General features: G+C 42.3%; 1 protein-coding gene across 1 annotated transcript in view; it reads right to left on the bottom strand.

The window, feature by feature from the left end:
• PLGRKT (plasminogen receptor with a C-terminal lysine) overlaps positions 1-21,017 on the bottom strand; it is a 92,299-nt gene that overhangs the window by 12,837 nt on the left and 58,445 nt on the right. Inside the window, exon 3 of the mRNA XM_068235581.1 lies at positions 3,796-3,926. Coding sequence (XP_068091682.1) covers positions 3,796-3,926 — 131 coding nt within the window. The remainder of the gene's footprint in view (positions 1-3,795; positions 3,927-21,017) is intronic.

Below are 21,017 nucleotides of genomic sequence, written 5' to 3'. Positions count from 1 at the left end.
ACCCTCTTAAGCTGGAATTTTTTATTGACTCAAGTATAAGTCTACCCAGCAAAATTAATGGCTGCACTTGGGGCTCAGGAGGGGTTAATGACTGCACTGCATACAGTTTTGCAGCCATCAATGCTTCCTCCAGGCCTCCAAGTGCTGCAATTATTCTCTCCCTTTTATGCAGCCCAGTATCTCCAGCTGCCCCTTTTCTTGTTACCGTATATACTCGTGTATAAGCCGAATGTGGGGGTCTCGTCTTATACACGGGTCAATACTTTATGTAGATCCCCTCTGGGTGCCCCCTGCAAATATGCCCACTTCCTTTCACCCCTGCCTGGCTGGAGCGGCATGTACCGTAAGTACAATCAAATACCTTGTTGTATCTCCCCTCCCAGTGCGCCCGGTATAGACCTCCGTTCCCCTCCTTCTTCCAGTCCGGAGTGGCATGTACGTGTCGGCTGAATCCCAAACCTCCTTCGGGCCGATGCAGAGAGCGCAGAGCGGAGTTTTAAGTTATTGGTCCACGCCGCCGGGATTCCGCGTTAGCTTGCTTGTCTCAGTATATTTCCTATGATGCCCTCTAGTGGCGCCTCTCATCACGTGTGCCAGTGCTGGGCGTCATAGGAAATAGACTGCGACAGGCAAGTTATCAGGAATCCCGGCGCCGTGGACCGGTAACTTAAAGCTCCACTCTGTGCACTCTGCAATTGCCGGAAGGAGGTTTGGGACTCAGCCGACACGTACATGCTGCTCCGGACTGGAAGGAGGAGGGGAACGGAGGTCTATGCCGGGCGCACTGGGAGGGGAGATACAACAAGGTATTTGATTGTACTTACGGTACATGCCGCTCCAGCCAGGCGGGGGTGGAAGGGAGCGGACATCTATGCCATGGTATTGGATTGTACTTACATACCGCTCCGATCTGGCAGGTGGAGGGCACTATGACCTTACAGCACCGTATATGATTCACTGCCCTGGCCCTGTCTGCATGGAGTTTCAATGTTCTCCATGTGTTTTCATAGGTTTTATCTGAGAACTCCTGTTTCTTCCTGAAAACATAATTGTAGGTTAACTAATGTCTCTCCAAACTGATCCCAGACAGTTACCTGACTATGCAAGGGGCATTAGATTAGAAGCTGTTTTGAGAGACATGCATTTTTTTGTGTATAGTCTGCAAAGTGCTGAGGAAAATGTCCTCATTATTGCAAATTTCAGCCACCCAAGCAACCCCCAGGCTACCACTTTCATACCCCCGGCTTATACATGAGTCCATCATTTTTTCCATGTTTTTAGGGAAAAGTTGGGGGGTTGGCTTATACGCAGGTCGGCTTATACACGGGTATATACGGCAATTGCTGTGGCCAGGTCAGACCTGTGTTTTATTGGTATTTTCTTTCCTCAAAGTATCACTTACCAGAGGATAAATTGGTGCAAATGGGAATGTCACTTTTAGTACACACATTACTCAGTGTGCTCAGTGTTCCCCGTGGCTCGTGTATAAGTCGACCTCTATACTTTTATGAAGTGAATCAGACCTAAATTTCTAGACTTATACTCAAGTATATACAGTACATTTTAAATCATAGTTTCCTTGGGTACAGTTTGAAGCCTAATAGTTTTTGACAAGTGATGAAGGATGAATGGAACCGCTGGCAATCACATTTATTGCAACTTTTAATTGTGTTACAAAATCTACAAGCAATTTGATTGTCAGGAGGGCTGGCTGTTCCCTCCCTCATTGTGCTACATTGAACTGCTACCTATTGGTCAGAGGACACTACATGCAATTTAGTTACATGTGTCCTGCAGCCTACGCTCATTTGCACTTTCCTCTGACCGTAGTGCCAACGTGTATACTCCTTTATAGCATAATAGTTTGTGAAACTACTAGACTGTAACGTACAGATCTGCTTATAAGCTTCCACCGGCCATCCCCCATATTATCTCACTTAGCAGGTTTACCCTCATCCATCTGTTTCATTATTTTCTATCTCTCTCTCTCTCCCCTTCAAGCTTAGTGTTTATCCTCTTAAGGACCACAGGCTTACACCCCCCTAGTGACCAGGCTATTTTTTACAATTCAGTGCTCTGCAGCTTTAACAGCTCGCTGCAGAGCTATACAACTTAGCACACAAATGGATATCCCCCCCCCCCCCTTTTCTGCCCACCACAGAGCTTTCTGTTGGTGGGCTCTAATCGCTGCTACTGACTTTTTTTTAATTAATTTTGCTGTGTTTTTTTTTTTAAATAAACGTCTTTTTTCTTTATTCCCTCCCCCCCCAGAACCAATTAGGGTGATCGCCTCTCATGTTGAGCCTATCCAGGGGACAGCCAAGTGACAGGGCTGTCCCCAGTACAGCGCTGCACAATGAAAAGAAATGCCGTTTCTTTTCTTTTTAGTCTGCCAGCCGCAATCGGCGTTGCCAGACTGTTGACTGAGCAGAGTCCTCCCCAAGGACTTGTTGCTAATTGGCGTTAGGAGGTCCTGGGGGAGCCACCTTGCGGCTGATTAAATCGGCGTTAGGCGGTCGTAAGGTGGTTAAAAAAAATCCCTATTCAACAGAGTGAAGCCACTTCCAGTCACATGCAAGTCATCTTTTGCATACAGGTTTTACTGAAAGTAAACATCAGCTCACTGCTCTAGAGACCAAAATATTTCCCTCTAGCATCAAGTTTAAGGGCCTATTTCCACTACACGCGGATTCTGGATGCAGAAAACTGACTCCAATGAATGCCTATGGGAAATCTGCATCAGAAAAATCGCGTTTAGTGGAAACATACCCATAGGCATTCATTGGAGTCAGTTTTTCTGCACCCAGAACCCGCATGTAGTGGAAACAGGCCCTCAAAGAGACTCTGAAGTCTCTTTTTTCCCCTTATTTTCTCATACCCGCTTGTTAAGCGTTAATGCCTAAGTGAAATCCCCGCGGCAGATGACAGATTTATAGTTGAGGATTAGCCCTGCAAAGCTACTGGGCTCGCAGGGATTTACTTCCTCAATGAGGCAGAGTTTTAGGCTGTAGCTCTGCCTCCTCCACAGTCAAGCTCTGCGAATCGCTGCCTCTCCCCGCCCCTCTAGGTCTTCTTTCACTGAGAGGGGCAGGGAGAAGGCGGAGACCCGCGGAGATTGATTGCGGAGAGGCAGAGCTACAGCTCAAAGCTCAGCCTCTCCAGGAAGAAAAGCCCTGCGAGCCAGGGCAGCATGATCTGAGACCAGCAGGGTAATAGAACTTTGCAGGTCGCTTCCAAGGTAATAAATCAACCATCGGCCGCGGGGATGCGTCGATTTAACTCCGGCATTAACTCTTAACAGGCGGATATGAGAAGATCTGTGAAAAAAAGAGACTTCAGAGTCTCTTTAAGGTTTATAGACATGCTAGATGAAACTCGACCAAGGCTATGATAACAACATAATCTCCCGTGTTGTACATGGCATAAGCAGAGTTCCAGACATCGTCTTAGTGGCCTTTTCTTTTGTCTTACAGCTTAGTTCTTTCAACTGAAGATCTTCCATCTTCCCTGTATACCATCATTGGTTTCAAAATATACCAGGAAAGCTAGGTCATGGCCAGCTCCTTCTACCACGATAAACCTCTTGATCTACCACTTTAACATCTCTCAGCCAATCTCTTACAAATTAGCTTAATTGATGTTTTATTTTGTTATGAGGAAGGCTACTGTATTAAAACAAAATCCAGGAGGTTTCTTGATTTAAAGCCTATTTTTTTTTGTATACTTTCCAAGACAGTAGCAGCAAGATTTGGTATTATATTGCACTGATCAAATGTGTAATAAAAATATACAAACCCTGCTGTCAATCCAAGAGCTGCCAAACTGAAAAAAGTGCCATAATACTTAAGGAACTCCCGGGTCCAAGCAATCTGCATGGCCATCTGCCTTTCCCGCATCTGATTTTGCATCTGGATTTGTCTCTCCAACTACAGGAGAATAAAAAGAAAAACAATAAAAAGCAAACTCAGTTATGAGAAGCAAAATGCAATTTCCCTACTTCTGTAGCAGCACAAAATTCATCCATCCATCAGTACACACATTATTATCCACTAAGTGGAGCAATTTGTACATAAACCTATTATAAAAGGTTAGAAAGGTGTGCACAACTATGTCTACATATGTGCATATCAATCTTAAAGAGTTTCAGGTGGACTTTGAATAACCTATAATTATATATATATATATATATATATATATATATATATATATATATATATATAAAATTGTGAACAAGGTTTTAGAAAATTATATTAATCAATCTTGCTGACATGCTTACAGCTCCAAGCACATTAACCATTTCATGACCCAAGATTGTATATTTACAACTGACTACAGATGTTTGTGTTTCAGTGCTTTTTACATTTTCTTATAACAGAGAGACTGATGGTGGGCAGACGTGAATAATTATTGGAAGAGGTCAAAAGATACTGAAAAATATTTCATCACAGGTACTGCATATAAGACCAATGGCTGTTTATAGTGTTGAATTAAAGTTTGTGAACACTTTTGTATTATATATATTTTAGCATAAAAATATGATATTTCTTACTGCAAGTCTTTACTAGAAATATGATTTCTATTAAACAAATAAGTAGAAAACATTATTTTTGTTAGTTTACTTATTGAGGAACATGGTCCACAGTTGCGTTTGTGTGTGGCAAAAGTATAGCAACCTCTTAAGTCAACAGCTAGTTTAAAAGTGAAACCAAAGACTGAGTCAGGTTTTAGTCAATGGGATGATAATCAGATGTGAGGGTAGGGCGCCTTACCTTATTCAAAATACTTAAATATGGGTCTCTTCTCTAGCCAGGTCTTTTCCCTAAGGCTGCTTACACACAGGGACGTTACAGGCGCACATTAGTGCAGCCTGTAACGCTCCCCCAACGCACAGCAATGTAACACAAGTGGGCTGTTCACACTGCCCACGTTGCGTTACATGTAACGCTGCACGTTCTTCCGAAAGTGCAGCATGCTATAGCGTTACAGCGGCTTAAGCCGCGTTAGACTGTTTGCACATGCGCAGTCATGTTGGGGAGGAGCGGGGAGCGGCCAGGCACATGGCTAATGAATATTCACTGCACGTTGTGACGTGCAGTGTTTACTTCCTGGTGCGGCCGCTCTGTGCGGCGATTGGCCGGCGGGACCATGTGATGCCGCATGCGTCGAAGAGTACGCATCACGGACGCCAGAGTGAGCTGCACAATGCGGCTCACTCTGACGTCCACATCGAAGAGCACCAGGCCTTGCGTTAGGTGCTTGTTATGCGACCTTAACGTAGCACCTAATGCGACCTCTTAGTGTGCAAGTAGCCTAAAACACAGGTTTGTTCATTACCCAAACAAAGGAGATACCGGAGGGCCTATCAAAAAGTTATTAAGTTATTGATGTTTTACGAGGCTGGAAAAGGACACTATTTCTAAAGAGTTGGGACTTGTTCTTATTTGAGGGAGGTCATGTACAAATAGTGACAACTCAACACTATTGCTATGTTCTTGAGAAATAGTGAAGCAACAAAGATCACATTAAAGGTGGCCACACATGATATAATAAAATGATCAGATTTTACGACAAATCGATGAAATAGATCAGATTTCCTGAAAAATCGAAAGCTTTTTTTAAATTCGTTCAAGAAATCTGATCGTATTTCCCATTTTTATTTGGTCAAAGTTGATCAGGATTTTTCTGACCAATTTTTATGAACACCCAAATAATTTTATCAGAGTTTCCAATCATCATAAGTGAGAAAAATTGAACATGTGTGTGGTACATTGGTCAGATTTTTGAAATGTTACAATCAGTCAGAAAAATGTATTGCAATTCTTGAATTGAACAGATATTTAAAAAAAAAATGTATGGTGTGTGGCCACCTTAAAGGGACACTTAAGTAAAAAAAAATGAGTTTTACTCACCTGGGGCTTCCAATAGCCCCCTGCAGCTGTCCGGTGCCCTCGCCGTCTCCCTCCGATCCTCCTGGCCCCGCCGCCAGACACTTCCTGTTTCGGTGACAGGAGCTGACAGGCTGGGGACACAAGTGATTCTTCGCATTCCTGGCCACAATAGTGCCATCTATGCTGCTATAGCATATAACATATACCATATAGCAGCATAGAGGGTGATAATGTGTCTGGGAACGCGAAGAATCACTCGCGTCCCCAGCCTGTCAGCTCCTGTCACCGAAACTGGAAGTGGCTGCCGGCGGGGCCAGGAGGATCAGAGGGAGACGGCGAGGGCACCGGACAGCTGCAGAGGGCTATTGGAAGCCCTAGGTGAGTAAAGCTCATTTTTTTGTTTGACTTAAGTGTCCCTTTAAGAGCAAGATGTGTAATAGTCCAAGGTGTCTCAAAATACCCCAGCAACTTATGGTCTCTTGCAGTTGTGAATGTCAGTGTTCACAAGCCACTGATCAATGTGTATAGCAGGAACCTTGCAGCTCTTCTACAGTTTGTTAAAAGGATACAGGAGTACATAAATATTATGCATCTTAGATCACATAACCCACCAGAGGAACCGAGGGTTAATCACTTGACCACATAGTAAATAATTGTTAGTCTAATCTAATTCATGTTCCATTTTGGATGTCCCAATACAAATAAATATGAGTAGGAAAATACTGGATTAATAGGACTTTAGAGGGGACTTAATAATTATAGTAAATACACATTTGTGTAGTAGGTTATTTGTTTTCATTAAAAAGTATATATATTACAAACAACATACAGTCACACAGACATGCAAAAAAGAAACCTGAGTGTACACTGCTTGCCACTTTATAGTATATATGCATACATTAGTCTACAATCATAGACCTACAAATATACTTTAGGAAGTAATAGGGGGGTCTGTTTCCCAATACGAAAGTGTATATAAATCTGATCTCCTCACAGTCTCAGATAGGAGAAGTCATCCCTAATACAACGAATAGAAAACAACAACAAAAAAGATTGACTATGGTCAAGTAACCTGAAAGGGCTGCAGTTCATACAAGATGGAAGTCCATCTATATGTATAAGGCAGTGTTGGGGCTATCCTTAAATAATACTCTGCGGTGATGCCATTTAAAGAACTCATTTTGAGCCGGTAATATTGTTTTTGAACCTTATCACACTTTTGCAATATCCACTATTTCTGGACTGATAGCTGTTAGGATAAATATCACTGAAACCATAAAAACTAGTTGACTAATTATTCCCACAAAGGAAATAAGAAAATGGTGTAACTGTTCCCAATATCACATCTTTGGAAATAAGCAAAATAATAATTAAAAATTATTAAACATAATTTCAGTATGGCAAAGAGGGAGTGAAAAACACACTGATCATATAAACACACTGATCATCTTAACTACCGGTAATGTACTGCAAGAAAACAATTTTCAGAACCTTTCTAAATGTTTCAAAGTTACAATATTATTGTCGACACTAATTAAGGTTCTAAAAACGCAGTTGATTCTCAATGGAGCAGTGTACAGAAGAAGCCAAGGAAATAAATAAAAATAGCCTATAAAATAAATTAAACACTATTCCCTGAGTAAACATTTAGATAACAATGGGAGGCTTGCCAGGCAGCAATAGGAATGTTTGTGTCTCTTCAGTGACTGCTTCATACAGTCTAACTGGGACAAATGGCATAGTTTTATTGAAGCAATTTTGGAGAGCACAAAATGTCATAGAGAGCAATGATTTAAAGCACACCTTGAAGCAAACCTGAAGTGAAAATAAACGTATGAGATAATGAATGAATGCGCAGTACAGCTAAGAAATAGAACATTAGTAGCAAAGAAAAGAGTCTCATATTGTTTTCCAGTACAGGAAGAGTTAAGAAACTTCAGTTACCTATGCAAAAGAGCTTCTCTGAGCTCTTCGACCCAATTTTTGACCCAATTCAACAAATTCATTTCAGAATTTGTTTGAGCTAGTACTGTCTCATAAGAATTATCAAAAGCAAAAATGTTACCTTTTGCAGGATAAATAATGCAAAAATAAATTTGATAAAGCAACTCAAAAAAATGAGAACATCCGTATGAACCTTTTATGAAAGATAAATACAAGATAAAACAGCATATGCATAATGACATTGGGAGATACTGTTACAGTATAGCAAATTGTCCATGGCAATCAATTATCTTTATTATGGGCATTGCTAGACTTTGTATACAGTCACAGCTGTAGCAGAATTTACATTAGTGTTAATGGAGTATATGCCTGCAAATATGATGTGAATATAGGAAAGTTTGCATAAGCATTACAAAAAAGTTACACAGTCCGTGTCACAAGATGTTCTAGGCACAGTTGGCTTTTATCAAATAAGGAAAAAAGAAGGTATGACCCAGTGTAATATTCATAAATTACTTTTCACTGACAACAAAATACACATATAACATCTTTCTTTCTATTTGCTTGTTATGGCAAGGGCAAAGTAGATAATATATGTGTTATAAGCTTTGTTCCATTTACACGATGAGCAGGTGGACCAGCGCACGGGAGTCAAATCACTCAACCAGCTCAATCATTTTTATTGGGCATACTTGTGTAGGAGCTGAACATTAAATGTAAAGAAAAGACAAATAGGGTAATTATGCCACAATGTGAGCATATATTTTCACAACAGTAAATGCATTTATAAATTCACGCACAAGCATATGGTCTTGGCCATAACAGAAAGATTATACTTCATCTGCAATATTGTGCAAAACATTACACTGCATCTTGATATGTGAGCTAGATAAAAGAAAACTTTTGTCTAGTCAAATTGAAGCAGGAAGATGCTTGTTAGTTATCCCCAAGTTTGCAGTTAGTGTCGTTTTCTGGCTCCCTCTAAAGCCTTATACATAGGAGGAGAATTCCGCATACTGTAGTTAAACAGCCTAAACATCACTGGGAGGGTGGGGTTATATACCTATACCAATATACAGCTATGTGTAGATATAGAAAGTGCTTCTCATGCTGAAACCAGCAAAACATAAAGTGGGTATCCTGAATAATTTACTGCAATCTACTATATGTCACTACAGTGCTTCTTTCTGCAAAATGGAGTACATTTTTTTATATGTTCTGTTCCAAAGCCTCTTAACTTTGTGTCTTTAGCACAAAATATGAATGAAGGTATCTCTGAGAGCAGTTTGGGCTGTTGGAAGTGTCATTTTTTACAAGCCTTACTGGAGCCAGGAGCTATTATTATTATTTATAGTATTTATAAAGCGCCAACATATTACGCACTGCTGCACAATAGATACAAGGGTTAACATCCAAGGTAGTGCATACAGGAAACTCACAACAAAAACAATATCATGCAAATTATTTGATAATAGTACTATTGTCAAAGTACTTTCACTTGTTTCAATTACAAATGCTACTGTGACTCTCTCCAAATGACTACACTGCTCCAAAAAGTAAAGTGAACACTTAAAGTGACTAAAAATCTACTCAGCAGAACTGAAAAGGCTTGGTGTTTCTTTAACAGTTTCACAGCATCAGAACTTTGTTTTTCTTACCAAAGCATCATTTTTAGCTGCATTTTTAGCTAAGCTCCACCCATCAGAGAAAACTGCCCATGCTTTTTCCCCCTGATGTTGTGCAAAGCATGATGGGATTTCCTATGTTGTTGTTCATGTTGCCTAGCAACTGGGAGGGGTGATCAGCACACAGGACACTTGGAACTGTGTCTCATGTTCCCTGTCACCTCCTTTTAACCAAAAAGATGGCTTCCCTCATGAAATCAAACATTTGCCTGTTTTTTTTTTTTAAATAGGATGGGTATGAGATTATATTACCTATCTATTTTAATTAACATAACTAATGTAACTTAATGACAGTATGTTTGTTTAGGCTGAAGTTCCTCTTTAAACAACGCAATGTAACTCGATCGTAAGTCAATCGCACTTCTGTGAAATCAAACTCTCCACTTAGGTAGCAACACTGACTGGGAATCAATTTCACATGCTGTTGTGCAAATGGAATAGACAACAGGTGGAAATTATAGGCAATTAGCAAGACATCCCCAATAAAGGAGTTGTTGCTGATGTTTGGTCACTTTTGAATGCTGGGGGTGCTTTCACTCTAGTGGTAGCATGAGACGGAGTCTTCAGCCCACACAAGTGGCTCAGGTAATGCAGCTCATCCAGGATGGCACATCAATGTGAGCTGTGGCAAGAAGGTTTGCTGTGTCTGTCAGCAGCACAGTGATCAAAAGCATGGAGGCACAACCAGGAGAAAGGCCAATACATCAGGAGACGTGGAGGAGGCCATAGGAGGGCAACAATCCAACAGCAGGACCACTACCTCTGACTTTGTGCAAGAAGGAACAGGAGGAACACTGCCAGTGCAATGCAAAATGACCTCCAGTGGGCCACAAATATGCATGTGTCTGCTAAAACTGTCAGAAACAGACTTCCTGAGGGAGGTATGAGGGCCCGACGTCCACAGGTGGGGGTTGTACTTACAGCCCAACACCGTGCAGGACGTTTGGCCTTTTCCAGAGAACACCAAGATAAATTTGCCACTGACGCCTTGTGCTCTTCACAAATGAAAGCAGATTCACCTTAACCACCCTGGCGTTCTATTAAGATCGCCAGGGCGGCTGCGGGAGGGTTTTTTTTAAATAAAAAAAAACCTATTTCATGCAGCCAACTGAAAGTTGGCTGCATGAAAGCCCACTAGAGGGCGCTCCGGAGGCGTTCTTCCGATCGCCTCAGGCGCCCAGAATAAACAAGGAAGGCCGCAATGAGCGGCCTTCCTTGTTTTGCTTACATCGTCGCCATAGCGACGAGCGGAGTGACGTCATGGACGTCAGCCGACGTCCTGACGTCAGCCGCCTCCGATCCAGCCCTTAGCGCTGGCCGGAACTTTTTGTTCCGGCTACGCTGGGCTCAGGCGGCTGGGGGGACCCTCTTTCGCCGCTGCTCGCGGCGGATCGCCGCAGAGCGGCGGCGATCGGGCAGCACACGCGGCTGGCAAAGTGCCGGCTGCGTGTGCTGCTCTTTATTTGATGAAAATCGGCCCAGCAGGGCTTGAGCGGCAGCCTCCGGCGGTGATGGACGAGCTGAGCTCGTCCATACCGCCCGGCTGGTTAAGCACATGTGACAGAAGTGAGTCTGGAGATGCCATGGAGAATGTTCTGCTGCCTGTAACATCCTCCAGCATGACTGGTTTGGCAGTGGGTCAGTAATGGTGTTGGGTGGCATTTCTTTGGGGGGGACGCACAGCCCTCCATGTGCTCGCCAGAGGTAGCCTGACTGCCATTAGGTACAGAGATGAGCTCCTCAGACCCCTTGTGAGACGATATGCTGGTGTGGTTGGTCCTGGGTTCCTCCTAAGGTAAGACAATGCTAGATCTCATGTGGCTGGAGTGTGTCAGCAGTTCCTGCAAGAGAAAGGCACTGATGCTATGGACTGGCCTGCCCATTCCCCAGACCTGTATCCAATTGAGCACATCCGGGACATCATGTCTCGCTCCATCCACCAACGCCACATTGCACCACAGACTGTCCAGGAATTGGTGGGTGCTTTAATCCAGATATGGGAGGAGATCCCTCAGGAGACCATCCCCCACCTCATTAGGAGCATGCTCAGGCGTTGTAGGGAGATCATACAGGCACGTGAAGGCTACACACACTACTGAGCCCCATTTTGACTTGTTTTAAGGACATTACATCAAAGTTGGATCAGCCTGTGGTGTTTTTTCCCCACACAAGACAAATGTTATTTGTCTTGAGCTAAATAAGCATCTCGCAACACTGAGACGCATACACAACATGGAGATGAGCTTGGATCTCACGATCCAGACACTTGATGGAACCCTTGAAGATGAGGTGGGTGGAGTAAAGCCGGAGCAAGAAGCAGAGGTAGCCGCTAGTTGGGTCACAGTTAGAAGGGGTAGGGGAAAAAGTGGCAGGGAGGCTAGTCCCGAGTTGTCCCTCACTAATAAGTATGCTTGTTTGCGTAATATTGGTGAGGACGACTCTGGAGTAGCAATGCTGCAGCAGGATGTGCTCCTTAGCAACCAAGGGGCAGACTGCTGTAACGAGAAAGGGAATAGGAGTGCAGCTAAGGCTAGACAGGTACTGGTGGTAGGGGATTCAATTATTAGGCGCACAGACAGGGTAATCTGTCGAAGAAACCGTGAATGCCGTACAGTCTGTTGCCTCCCGGGTGCTCGGGTTCGGCATATAGCGGAAAGAATTGACAGATTATTGGGTGGGGCTGGGGAAGACCCGGCTGTCATGGTACACATTGGCACCAATGACAAAGTTAGTGGGAGATGGAAGGTCCTCAAAAATGATTTTCAGGTACTTGGAGATAAACTTAAAGCAAGGACCTCCAAGGTGGTGTTCTCTGAAATACTGCCAGTGCCACGTGCTACATCTGAGAGACAGAGGGAGCTTAGGGAGTTAAATAAGTGGCTGAGAAATTGGTGTAGGAAGGAAGGGTTTGGGTTCCTGGAGAACTGGGCAGACTTTGCAGTCGGCTACAGGTTCTACAGCAGGGACGGGCTGCACCTTAATGGGGAGGGTGCAGCTGCATTGGGGGAGAAGATGGCTAAACGGTTGGAGGAGATTTTAAACTAGGATCTGGGGGGAGGCGGGAGGATAAAGTCTCAACATATAGACAAGATAAGGTAAAAAGACAGTGGGAGCCTAACATTATGGGGGGTGGAGAGGGGGGTGGGGACAGTGTAAAGATTAAGGAGGTTGGTAAAACTTCAAGTAGCCCATTTCAGGTAAACAAAATTGGTAAATGTGGTGGTAAAAATATAAAGTGCATGATAACCAATGCTCGGAGCCTTGCAAATAAAATAGATGAACTAGAGTTCATTCTGAATGACAAAGGCTATGACATTGTGGGAATAACCGAGACATGGATGGATGAAAGTCATGACTGGATAGCCAATTTAAAAGGATACAATGTGTTCAGGAGGGATAGAACAGGGAAAAAAGGTGGAGGGGTTTGTCTCTTTGTTAAGAATTCTTTTACAGCTGTCCTCAACGATGAGATGGAGGAAGATTGCGAAGATGTGGAGTCCGTTTGGGTAAATATTCATGGTGGAAATAAAAGTTGCCAATTGCTTATTGGGGTATGCTACAGACCACCTCATATTAATGAAGCTGCAGAACTGCAATTACTACAGCAAATTGAAAAAGCGGCAAGTAAAAATGGGGTCATAGTTATGGGCGACTTCAACTTTCCAGACATTGACTGGGGTATTGAGGCTACCCATTCTGGTAAAAGCAGCAGATTTCTGGCAGCACTACAGGACAATTACTTGACTCAAATGGTAACGGAACCAACTAGGGGGAATGCGTTACTGGATCTGATCATTTCAAATAGACCAGATAATGTATCAAATGTGCAGGTTCAAGAACATTTGGGAAATAGTGATCACAACATGATAACGTTTGATCTGGTGACTGATAGGCCACGGGGCAGCGGGACCACTAAAACTATGAATTTTAGAAAAGCAAAGTTCAATCAAATCAGGCAGGCACTAAGTTTGGTGAACTGGGATAATGTACTACAAGGGGAGGACACTGAAGGGAAATGGCAAGCTTTTAAACGTATTCTCAATCAATATTGTAGTATGTATATCCCATATGGAAACAAAATGTCTAGGAATAAAAAAAGGCCTCTATGGATGAATAGAAAGGTTAAAGATAAAATGAAGAGGAAAAAGAATGCCTATAAGGTCCTAAAACAGGAGGGGACCGAGACTGCACTAAGCAATTATAAGGAGTGCAATAAAAATTGTAAAAAAGAAATTAGGCTGGCAAAGATCGAAGCTGAAAATCAAATCGCTAGGGATATCAAATCTAACCCAAAAAAGTTTTACAAGTACATCAACTCTAAAAAAAGAAAGGTTGACTGTATAGGACTCCTAAAGGATGAGGGTGGGAACTCAATGGTGGATGACCAAGGTAAGGCAGAGTTATTAAATGCTTTCTTTGCTTCTGTCTTTACAAAGGAAACAGCACTGTTGCAAATTACAGAGGCGGAAGAGTCTCAATCTTCTAACTGTAATATTAAATACTTAACGCAGGAAGAAGTAAAGGCAAGACTAAATAAATTAAAAATAGACAAGGCACCTGGCCCGGATGGCATGCATCCTCGGGTCCTAAGGGAATTAAGTTCAGTTATAGATAAACCCCTTTATCTTATCTTTTGTGACTCTCTTGCAACTGGCAGAGTCCCAGTGGATTGGCGTACAGCCCACGTTTTCCCATTATTTAAGAAGGGCAAAAAATCAGATCCAGGAAATTATAGACCTGTAAGCTTAACATCAGTTGTATGCAAACTATTTGAGGGGTTACTAAGAGATACTATACATGACTTCATAGTAGAAAATAATCTTATTTCTCAGCATCAACATGGGTTTACTAAAGACAGGTCCTGTTTGACTAACATGCTCAGCTTTTATGAGGTAGTGAATGCTAATATGGATATTGGGAATGCTGTAGATGTGATATACTTAGACTTTGCTAAGGCATTCGACACTGTTCCCCACAAAAGTCTGGTGCAAAAGATGAGGATGCAAGGACTGGGGAAGAGTCTGTGTGCTTGGATAGGGAACTGGCTAATGGACAGAAAACAAAGAGTTGTGGTCAATGGATCATACTCAAAATGGGAGACTGTTAGCAGTGGGGTCCCACAGGGGTCTGTACTGGGTCCAGTGCTCTTCAATTTATTTATTAATGACCTAGTGGATACAGTAGTGAGCAATGTTGCTATTTTTGCAGATGATACAAAATTGTGCAGAATCATCAACTCTAAGGAAGATAGTGTTATATTGCAACAGGATCTGGATAGGATGGCTATATGGGCACATACATGGCAGATGAAATTCAATGTTGACAAATGTAAAGTCATGCATTTTGGTCGTACCAATGGTCTAACACCATACAAAATAAATGGGATACAGTTGGGGACATCAAACTTGGAGAAGGACTTAGGAGTACTCATCGACAACAAGTTAAATAATCGTACTCAATGCCAAGCCGCTGCAGCTAAAGCTAACAAAATTTTGGGATGCATTAAAAGGGAAATAAAAACTCGAGATGCTAGCATAATATTGCCCCTGTTTAACTCTCTAGTAAGGCCACATCTGGAATATGGAATTCAGTTCTGGGCACCACATTACAAAAAAGATATTGCAGTTTTAGAGCAGGTGCAGAGACGAGCAACAAAATTGATACGTGGGATGGAAGGTCTCACTTACCAAGAAAGGTTAGATAAACTGGGTTTATTTAGTCTAGAGAAAAGACGCCTTAGAGGAGATCTAATTAACATGTATAAATACATCAGAGGGCAATATAATAGCTTGGCGGATGAGCTTTTTGTCCCTAGGCCTTCTCAAAGGACTAGAGGACATGATCTGCGCATGGAGGAAAAACGTTTTAGCCATTTATTTAGGAAAGGGTTCTTTACAGTAAGAGTGATTAAGATGTGGAATGCATTGCCACAGGAAGTCGTTATGGCAAACTCTATACCTGCATTTAAAGGGGGCTTAGATGCTTTCCTTGCGTTGAATGACATCCATGGCTACAATTACTAGGTAATGCCAATGATGTTAATCCAGGGATTTTATCTGATTGCCATCTGGAGTCGGGAAGGAAATTTTACCTCGTAAGGGTTTTTTCGCCTTCCTCTGGATCAACAGGGATATGTGAGGGAGCAGGCTGGAGTTGTACTTTGTACTGGTTGAACTCGATGGACGTATGTCTTTTTTCAACCAAAGTAACTATGTAACTATGTAATTATATAGTGCTCTTAGCATGGCGCCTGGGGCTCATGAACAGTCCATTTGGAGGCACCCAATTTAGACAAGTGGATATGCAATTTGAATGGTTTAACCTCCCTGGCGGTAAGCCCGAGCCGAGCTCGGGCTATGCCGCCGGGAGGCACCGCTCAGGCCCCGCTGGGCCGATTTGCACTTTGCTAGCTGCGTGTAACCTCCGATCGCCGCCGCTACCCGCCGATCCGCCACTATGCCCGTCGCCGCAGCCGCCCCCCCCCCCAGACCCCGTGCGCTGCCTGGCCAATCAGTGCCAGGCAGCGCTGTGGGGTGGATCGGATTCCCCTTTGACGTCACGACGTCATCCCGCCCCGACGCCATGGCGACGGGGGAAGCCCTCCAAGAGATCCCGTTTTTTGAACGGGAACTCTTGATCTCCGTTCGCCGAAGGCGATCGGAGGGGCTGGGGGGATGCCGCTCAGGAGCCATTGTCTCGCTACATGGAAAAAAAAAAAAAAAAAAAAAAAAAAAAAAGGTATTTGCTGCCCCCTGGCGGATTTTAACAAACCGCCAGGAAGGTTAATTCTAAACCAAGTCAATAATGATGTGCCAAAAGTTAAAATAAAATTTCATTTGATTGCGAACAGCACAGTGACAACGTGTTTCTCAGCGTAAGCCGCTTCCTCAGGTCAAGTATGTGCCGTCTAAGCGGTTTAAGGTATCCAGATGCCAGTATATCTGTCTGGAAGTTTATAAATTGCATATCCACTTGTCTAAATTTGGCGCCTCCTACCTTCCAAATTTATTCTTTATATCCCTATCTAGTAGGACATTCGTGGCCTCACGTTGGGCGAATCGAATATATTTTCATTTGGAGCTGCAACCGAGACCATCCAAGACAAGGCCAAGTGGGGACGGCACTTTCCCATCTGCACATACGAGTGGTTGCCTCTTTGGAGCAACCCACCTTTGAGTATAAACATACAAGAATTTTCTATTGAAACTCTATCAAGATGATATCACACCAGAGCGGGATCCCGGTGTCCGGGTGTTTTTCGTATTTTCAGCAACATCATTTGGAGGTACGGATATTGACCTGATGAATCGGCTCTTGCCATGGAACGTGTTGTCAAGTGGCGCATTGAGTCAGGAGAAAAGCGTGATATAAATGTTATTACTTTTGTCCTGTCTTATAGTATAGTGCTCTTTACCCAATTTAATGTATATATGCCATATTTGTACATCGGGTGCCTTCAATCACATTTAGTGTGATTATTGATTGTATTGTTACCTGCAGGCAATTTCTGAGGTGGGGATTTGTGCAGCTCCAAGAAGTAGAGAAATTTACGTTTTAAACTGGTTCTGTGTTGCATTAAATTCTGCAATTCTTATTTGAGAAGTACTACTGACAGGCCCTATGATACATACTCTGCCACCAAACTACAGCTCACCCCCCTGGAAAACATAATTTTGTTGCAATTCCTCTTTTAGCAGAGGGATGAGTCTTTACCTCCCTGTCCTGGAATGACCATATTAGTGGAGTAACAGAGCAGCACACATGGCTGAGGGAGGTTATACAAGGCACCTCCAATAAAACATACATAATATCCTAACTCAAAAACTCATGGATGACGTCTGCCTTCCTCCAAGGCCTTGTTCACATTACGTTGCACTCACGCTCTCGCCCGCGCTGAGCGATTTTTTTTTCTAATCGCTCTGCTCTGCATGTTATGAGCACTTTTGTAAGTGCTTTAGCACAGCAATTATTTAAATCACTTCCTGACCGGAGTCAGGAATTGATTATTTTGCTCCGGAAATGAATAAATACAATGTATTTATTTATTAAAGCGCTGGGGAAATTGCTATATAAAGCACTTTTTCAAGCTCTTTGCAATTTCCCTATAACTTCCATTCAGGGCAAATCGCCCTGAAAATGGTACATGCAGCACTTTTGTCAGCGGCAAGCAAACAGAACGCCCCAATGAGAACTCTCTCATTAGAAAGCATAGTGTAAGCGCTTTTAGGGCGATTTGTACAAATCGCCTGTGCTTAAAAATTCCAAGAAAATGCCTCTAGTATGAACCAGCCCTTAGCTATGCATTTACTAGTTATTGTATACAGTATACATCCATGTCTTACGCACTCAAACATACTAAGAATACAGCAAAAGTTTTTTCCCATTGTATTTTAATAGCAATCTATTGTCTTTCTGCCAAAATATATACAAGCTATCCTTAGCACTACTTGCAGACAATTTACATAGAATTCTTCTATATTCAATGTATTACAGTAGAGAAATACTTTACACAATATTGTCCTAATGATGTATATACATCCTGTTATGGCAAACAGGCATGTAATCTTTCTTTTAGTTTTCCCCTATCTCTGGTAAACCAGCTGCAGTTACAAATGTTCAGTGTGGTTAGAAAATGTAAGGAGAAAGTTTCTCAAACACTGACAACCAATTAAGAGGAATAAGTCACGCAACTCACAGTAATTGATACATCCAGAGACTGATGGTATCACACAATGGCGTCATAATGAAGTATGGCAGCAACTAATGCCCGGAAATCTTACCTCAGAGGACCTAATTTGTGCTCTTTTTGTGTGCCTGTATAAATGATACAAATGTTTGAGGGGCTGCAATGAAGCACAGCAGCTCGTCCTACCTGTCAAAAGCTAAAGACAAACACACAGGACCCTGGTGCCCTAATCAATACTGGCAGGAAACAAATGTTTTATGTTCCCTCTAATAGGAACACATTCTCATCATTACATCAGATTTCTGTCTTTGTTGCTTTTTTTGTTTTGTTTTAATGAAAGTTCAGTTTTCTACAGAGCGCTGTGCAAAGGTTAACTGGAGAAGCTGATGATAGTTAATTCACACATTTGTCCATTTATTGTTGAAAGGCAGCTTCCTAGAATAAATCTCAGCAGTACAATACAGATAGAACGTTACTCATCAGCACATGATTATGTCAGTCCCTATATACTGTAAGGGGAGATACCAATGTCAGTGTCCCAGGAGATGTAGCTAGACTAAAGGGATGGGTTAGTGAAGACCAGAATTACACATATCAGCTATAGCAATTCATTTCTAAATGCTTGTTTCCCTTCTCATAACTGGCTCTGAAAGACTGATAAAATGAAAACTCCTCTTGACATAGGGCTATAATGTAGCATTCATTTGAATGACCCTTCCTTGGGTGGATGTTTTCTACATGCCCCGCCTATGTCAACAAAGCAAGCTATTTATTCCAATCAGAAGTCTATTCTATTGTCTGAAGAGGTGCTTTTATGGTCTCTAGCTCAATCCGATTCCTTGGGAACTGGCAAGTGTTTGAATAGTATACATTTAAAGTGGACCCAAATTGAAAATACAAGATTTCAGGAATAAAATCTATTTTGTAAATTATAATAATAAATAGCAGCCTTTTTTCAGCTGCATGATGACAAATATAAAATATTTTACATTTATTGGAGGAACCCCTCCCTTCCTTTCATATTGCCGGGACAGAATCCGGCAAAATGCTGGAGTAGGTGGTGTCCGGCAAATGATGAATTGCTAATGGCTGCCCCCAGTATAACCCTAGTTATGGAAAGAGAAGGGTGAGAAGCATGCAATGAAATGCTCATAGGCTTGAAGGAGTGTTTATTTATCTTTGTATGTGTCAGAGTGGTGCAACTAAATATTTTGAATAAAAAAAATGTTTGGTTTGGGTCCGCTTTAAGTTTTATGGTAATTCAGTGCCATGCTATTCATACTCCATGTCCAATCCAAAGAATCTTCACAGAGCTTTGCTCTAAAGAAGAAATGCAATTACAAAGTGAAATGCAATTTTCAGGCTGTTGATATAGCCAATGGCTATCTAAAAAATAGATTATCTGAGGAGATCCAAGCCATAAGGCTACTGAAGTGGAGCTGTCAGACAGAAGGCATTTGACAGTGTTTCAAAATGTCATGTACATTCTTACAGATTGTGGCAATATCTAAGTGCCTACATTTTTAAAGGGCATGGTCAGCTTTCATATTTAAATAATTAAATACATATAAAGTAGGGTAAGGTAACAAGCAAGAATAATAGGAGACCTAGAAGAAAAAACAATCTTTGTGTGGATTGGGACTTATTCATTTGTTGGTCATTTAACAGACTAATAGTACTATCATTAAAATGGAGCCTAATGTTGCAATCAATTTGCTAAGGTGAACAACAAATTTCTAAATCGTACCATTTTTAAAGAGCTTGTAGATCTTCCCACAACTAATATAAATGAAAAACAAAACAATATTTACAGATTTGAACTAGTAGAAATTGTAGCCATACATATGATGACTCTCCAAGCAGCTACCATTATACCTTTTTCTTCTATTGATAACTGCAAGAATGGATTTATACAAAGCAGTATAGTAGTAAACAGCCACTTGACCACTCAGTCAGCTACTGAGGGGCACACATCCACCTATGCTCTCATTAGCGGTCCTGCCTGACTGGCCTTTGAAATTGATTGAACACTGTTAATCAATTTCCTCAGCAGCAGAAGATTACAGGCATATTTGATTACAAACATGTCTGCCTTTAATTGATCTGGACATTCCCACCATCTTTTGGCACCTTTAATTAAGCAGTACTTAATTAAAAAGCACTTGTACATTGCAAACTTCTAAACAGCAATCAAATTATAAAGTACTAGGCACCCTACAGCTTCCTGGCTTGCTAAAGCTGCGTAAACCTTCTAGATGAAACTCAACTGAGGTGGCCGATAACAACTGCCTCTGACGAGAATCCAGCATGTGTATCAACCGCTCTCGCCCACTCAGCCAGTGACCCAAACTGGTAGATCGCTTTGGCCAAAAGCATTGTTCTCCCCACTTATCCCACCATTGACAAAATGAAAAGTGCCATCACTCAACAGGTATGAAAAATAGAAAACCTTTATTGGTGGATATGAACACACACGGGGACCTATTAAAACCAATTAAAAGCTCCGGAGCAATCCCAATCCAGACATGCCGCAGTCACACTAACACACCAACCACACAGGGGTACCGGTACCACAACCTATATAACTGCCCTGCGGGAAGGGAATGGCTGAGCGGATATGTCGGCCGTCTGCAGAGTGTTTAATGCTGGCTGGGGTGAAAAGTCAATCTGGCTACCAGAATATAGACAATGGGTACGTGGGATATCTTCACCCGCATAGCGGGACTCACCACTCTTCCTCCAATTGCCGTCCTTTTATCGCTGCTGTGCGCACAGAAGACACCGTGAATTTTCCGCTGGGTCCTCAATCCGGAT

This window comes from Hyperolius riggenbachi, chromosome 1 (genome assembly GCF_040937935.1).
Source record: "Hyperolius riggenbachi isolate aHypRig1 chromosome 1, aHypRig1.pri, whole genome shotgun sequence".
NCBI lineage: Eukaryota > Metazoa > Chordata > Amphibia > Anura > Hyperoliidae > Hyperolius > Hyperolius riggenbachi.
Note: the sequence above shows the minus strand (reverse complement) of the source record. Positions and strands in the feature narration are given on the sequence as shown.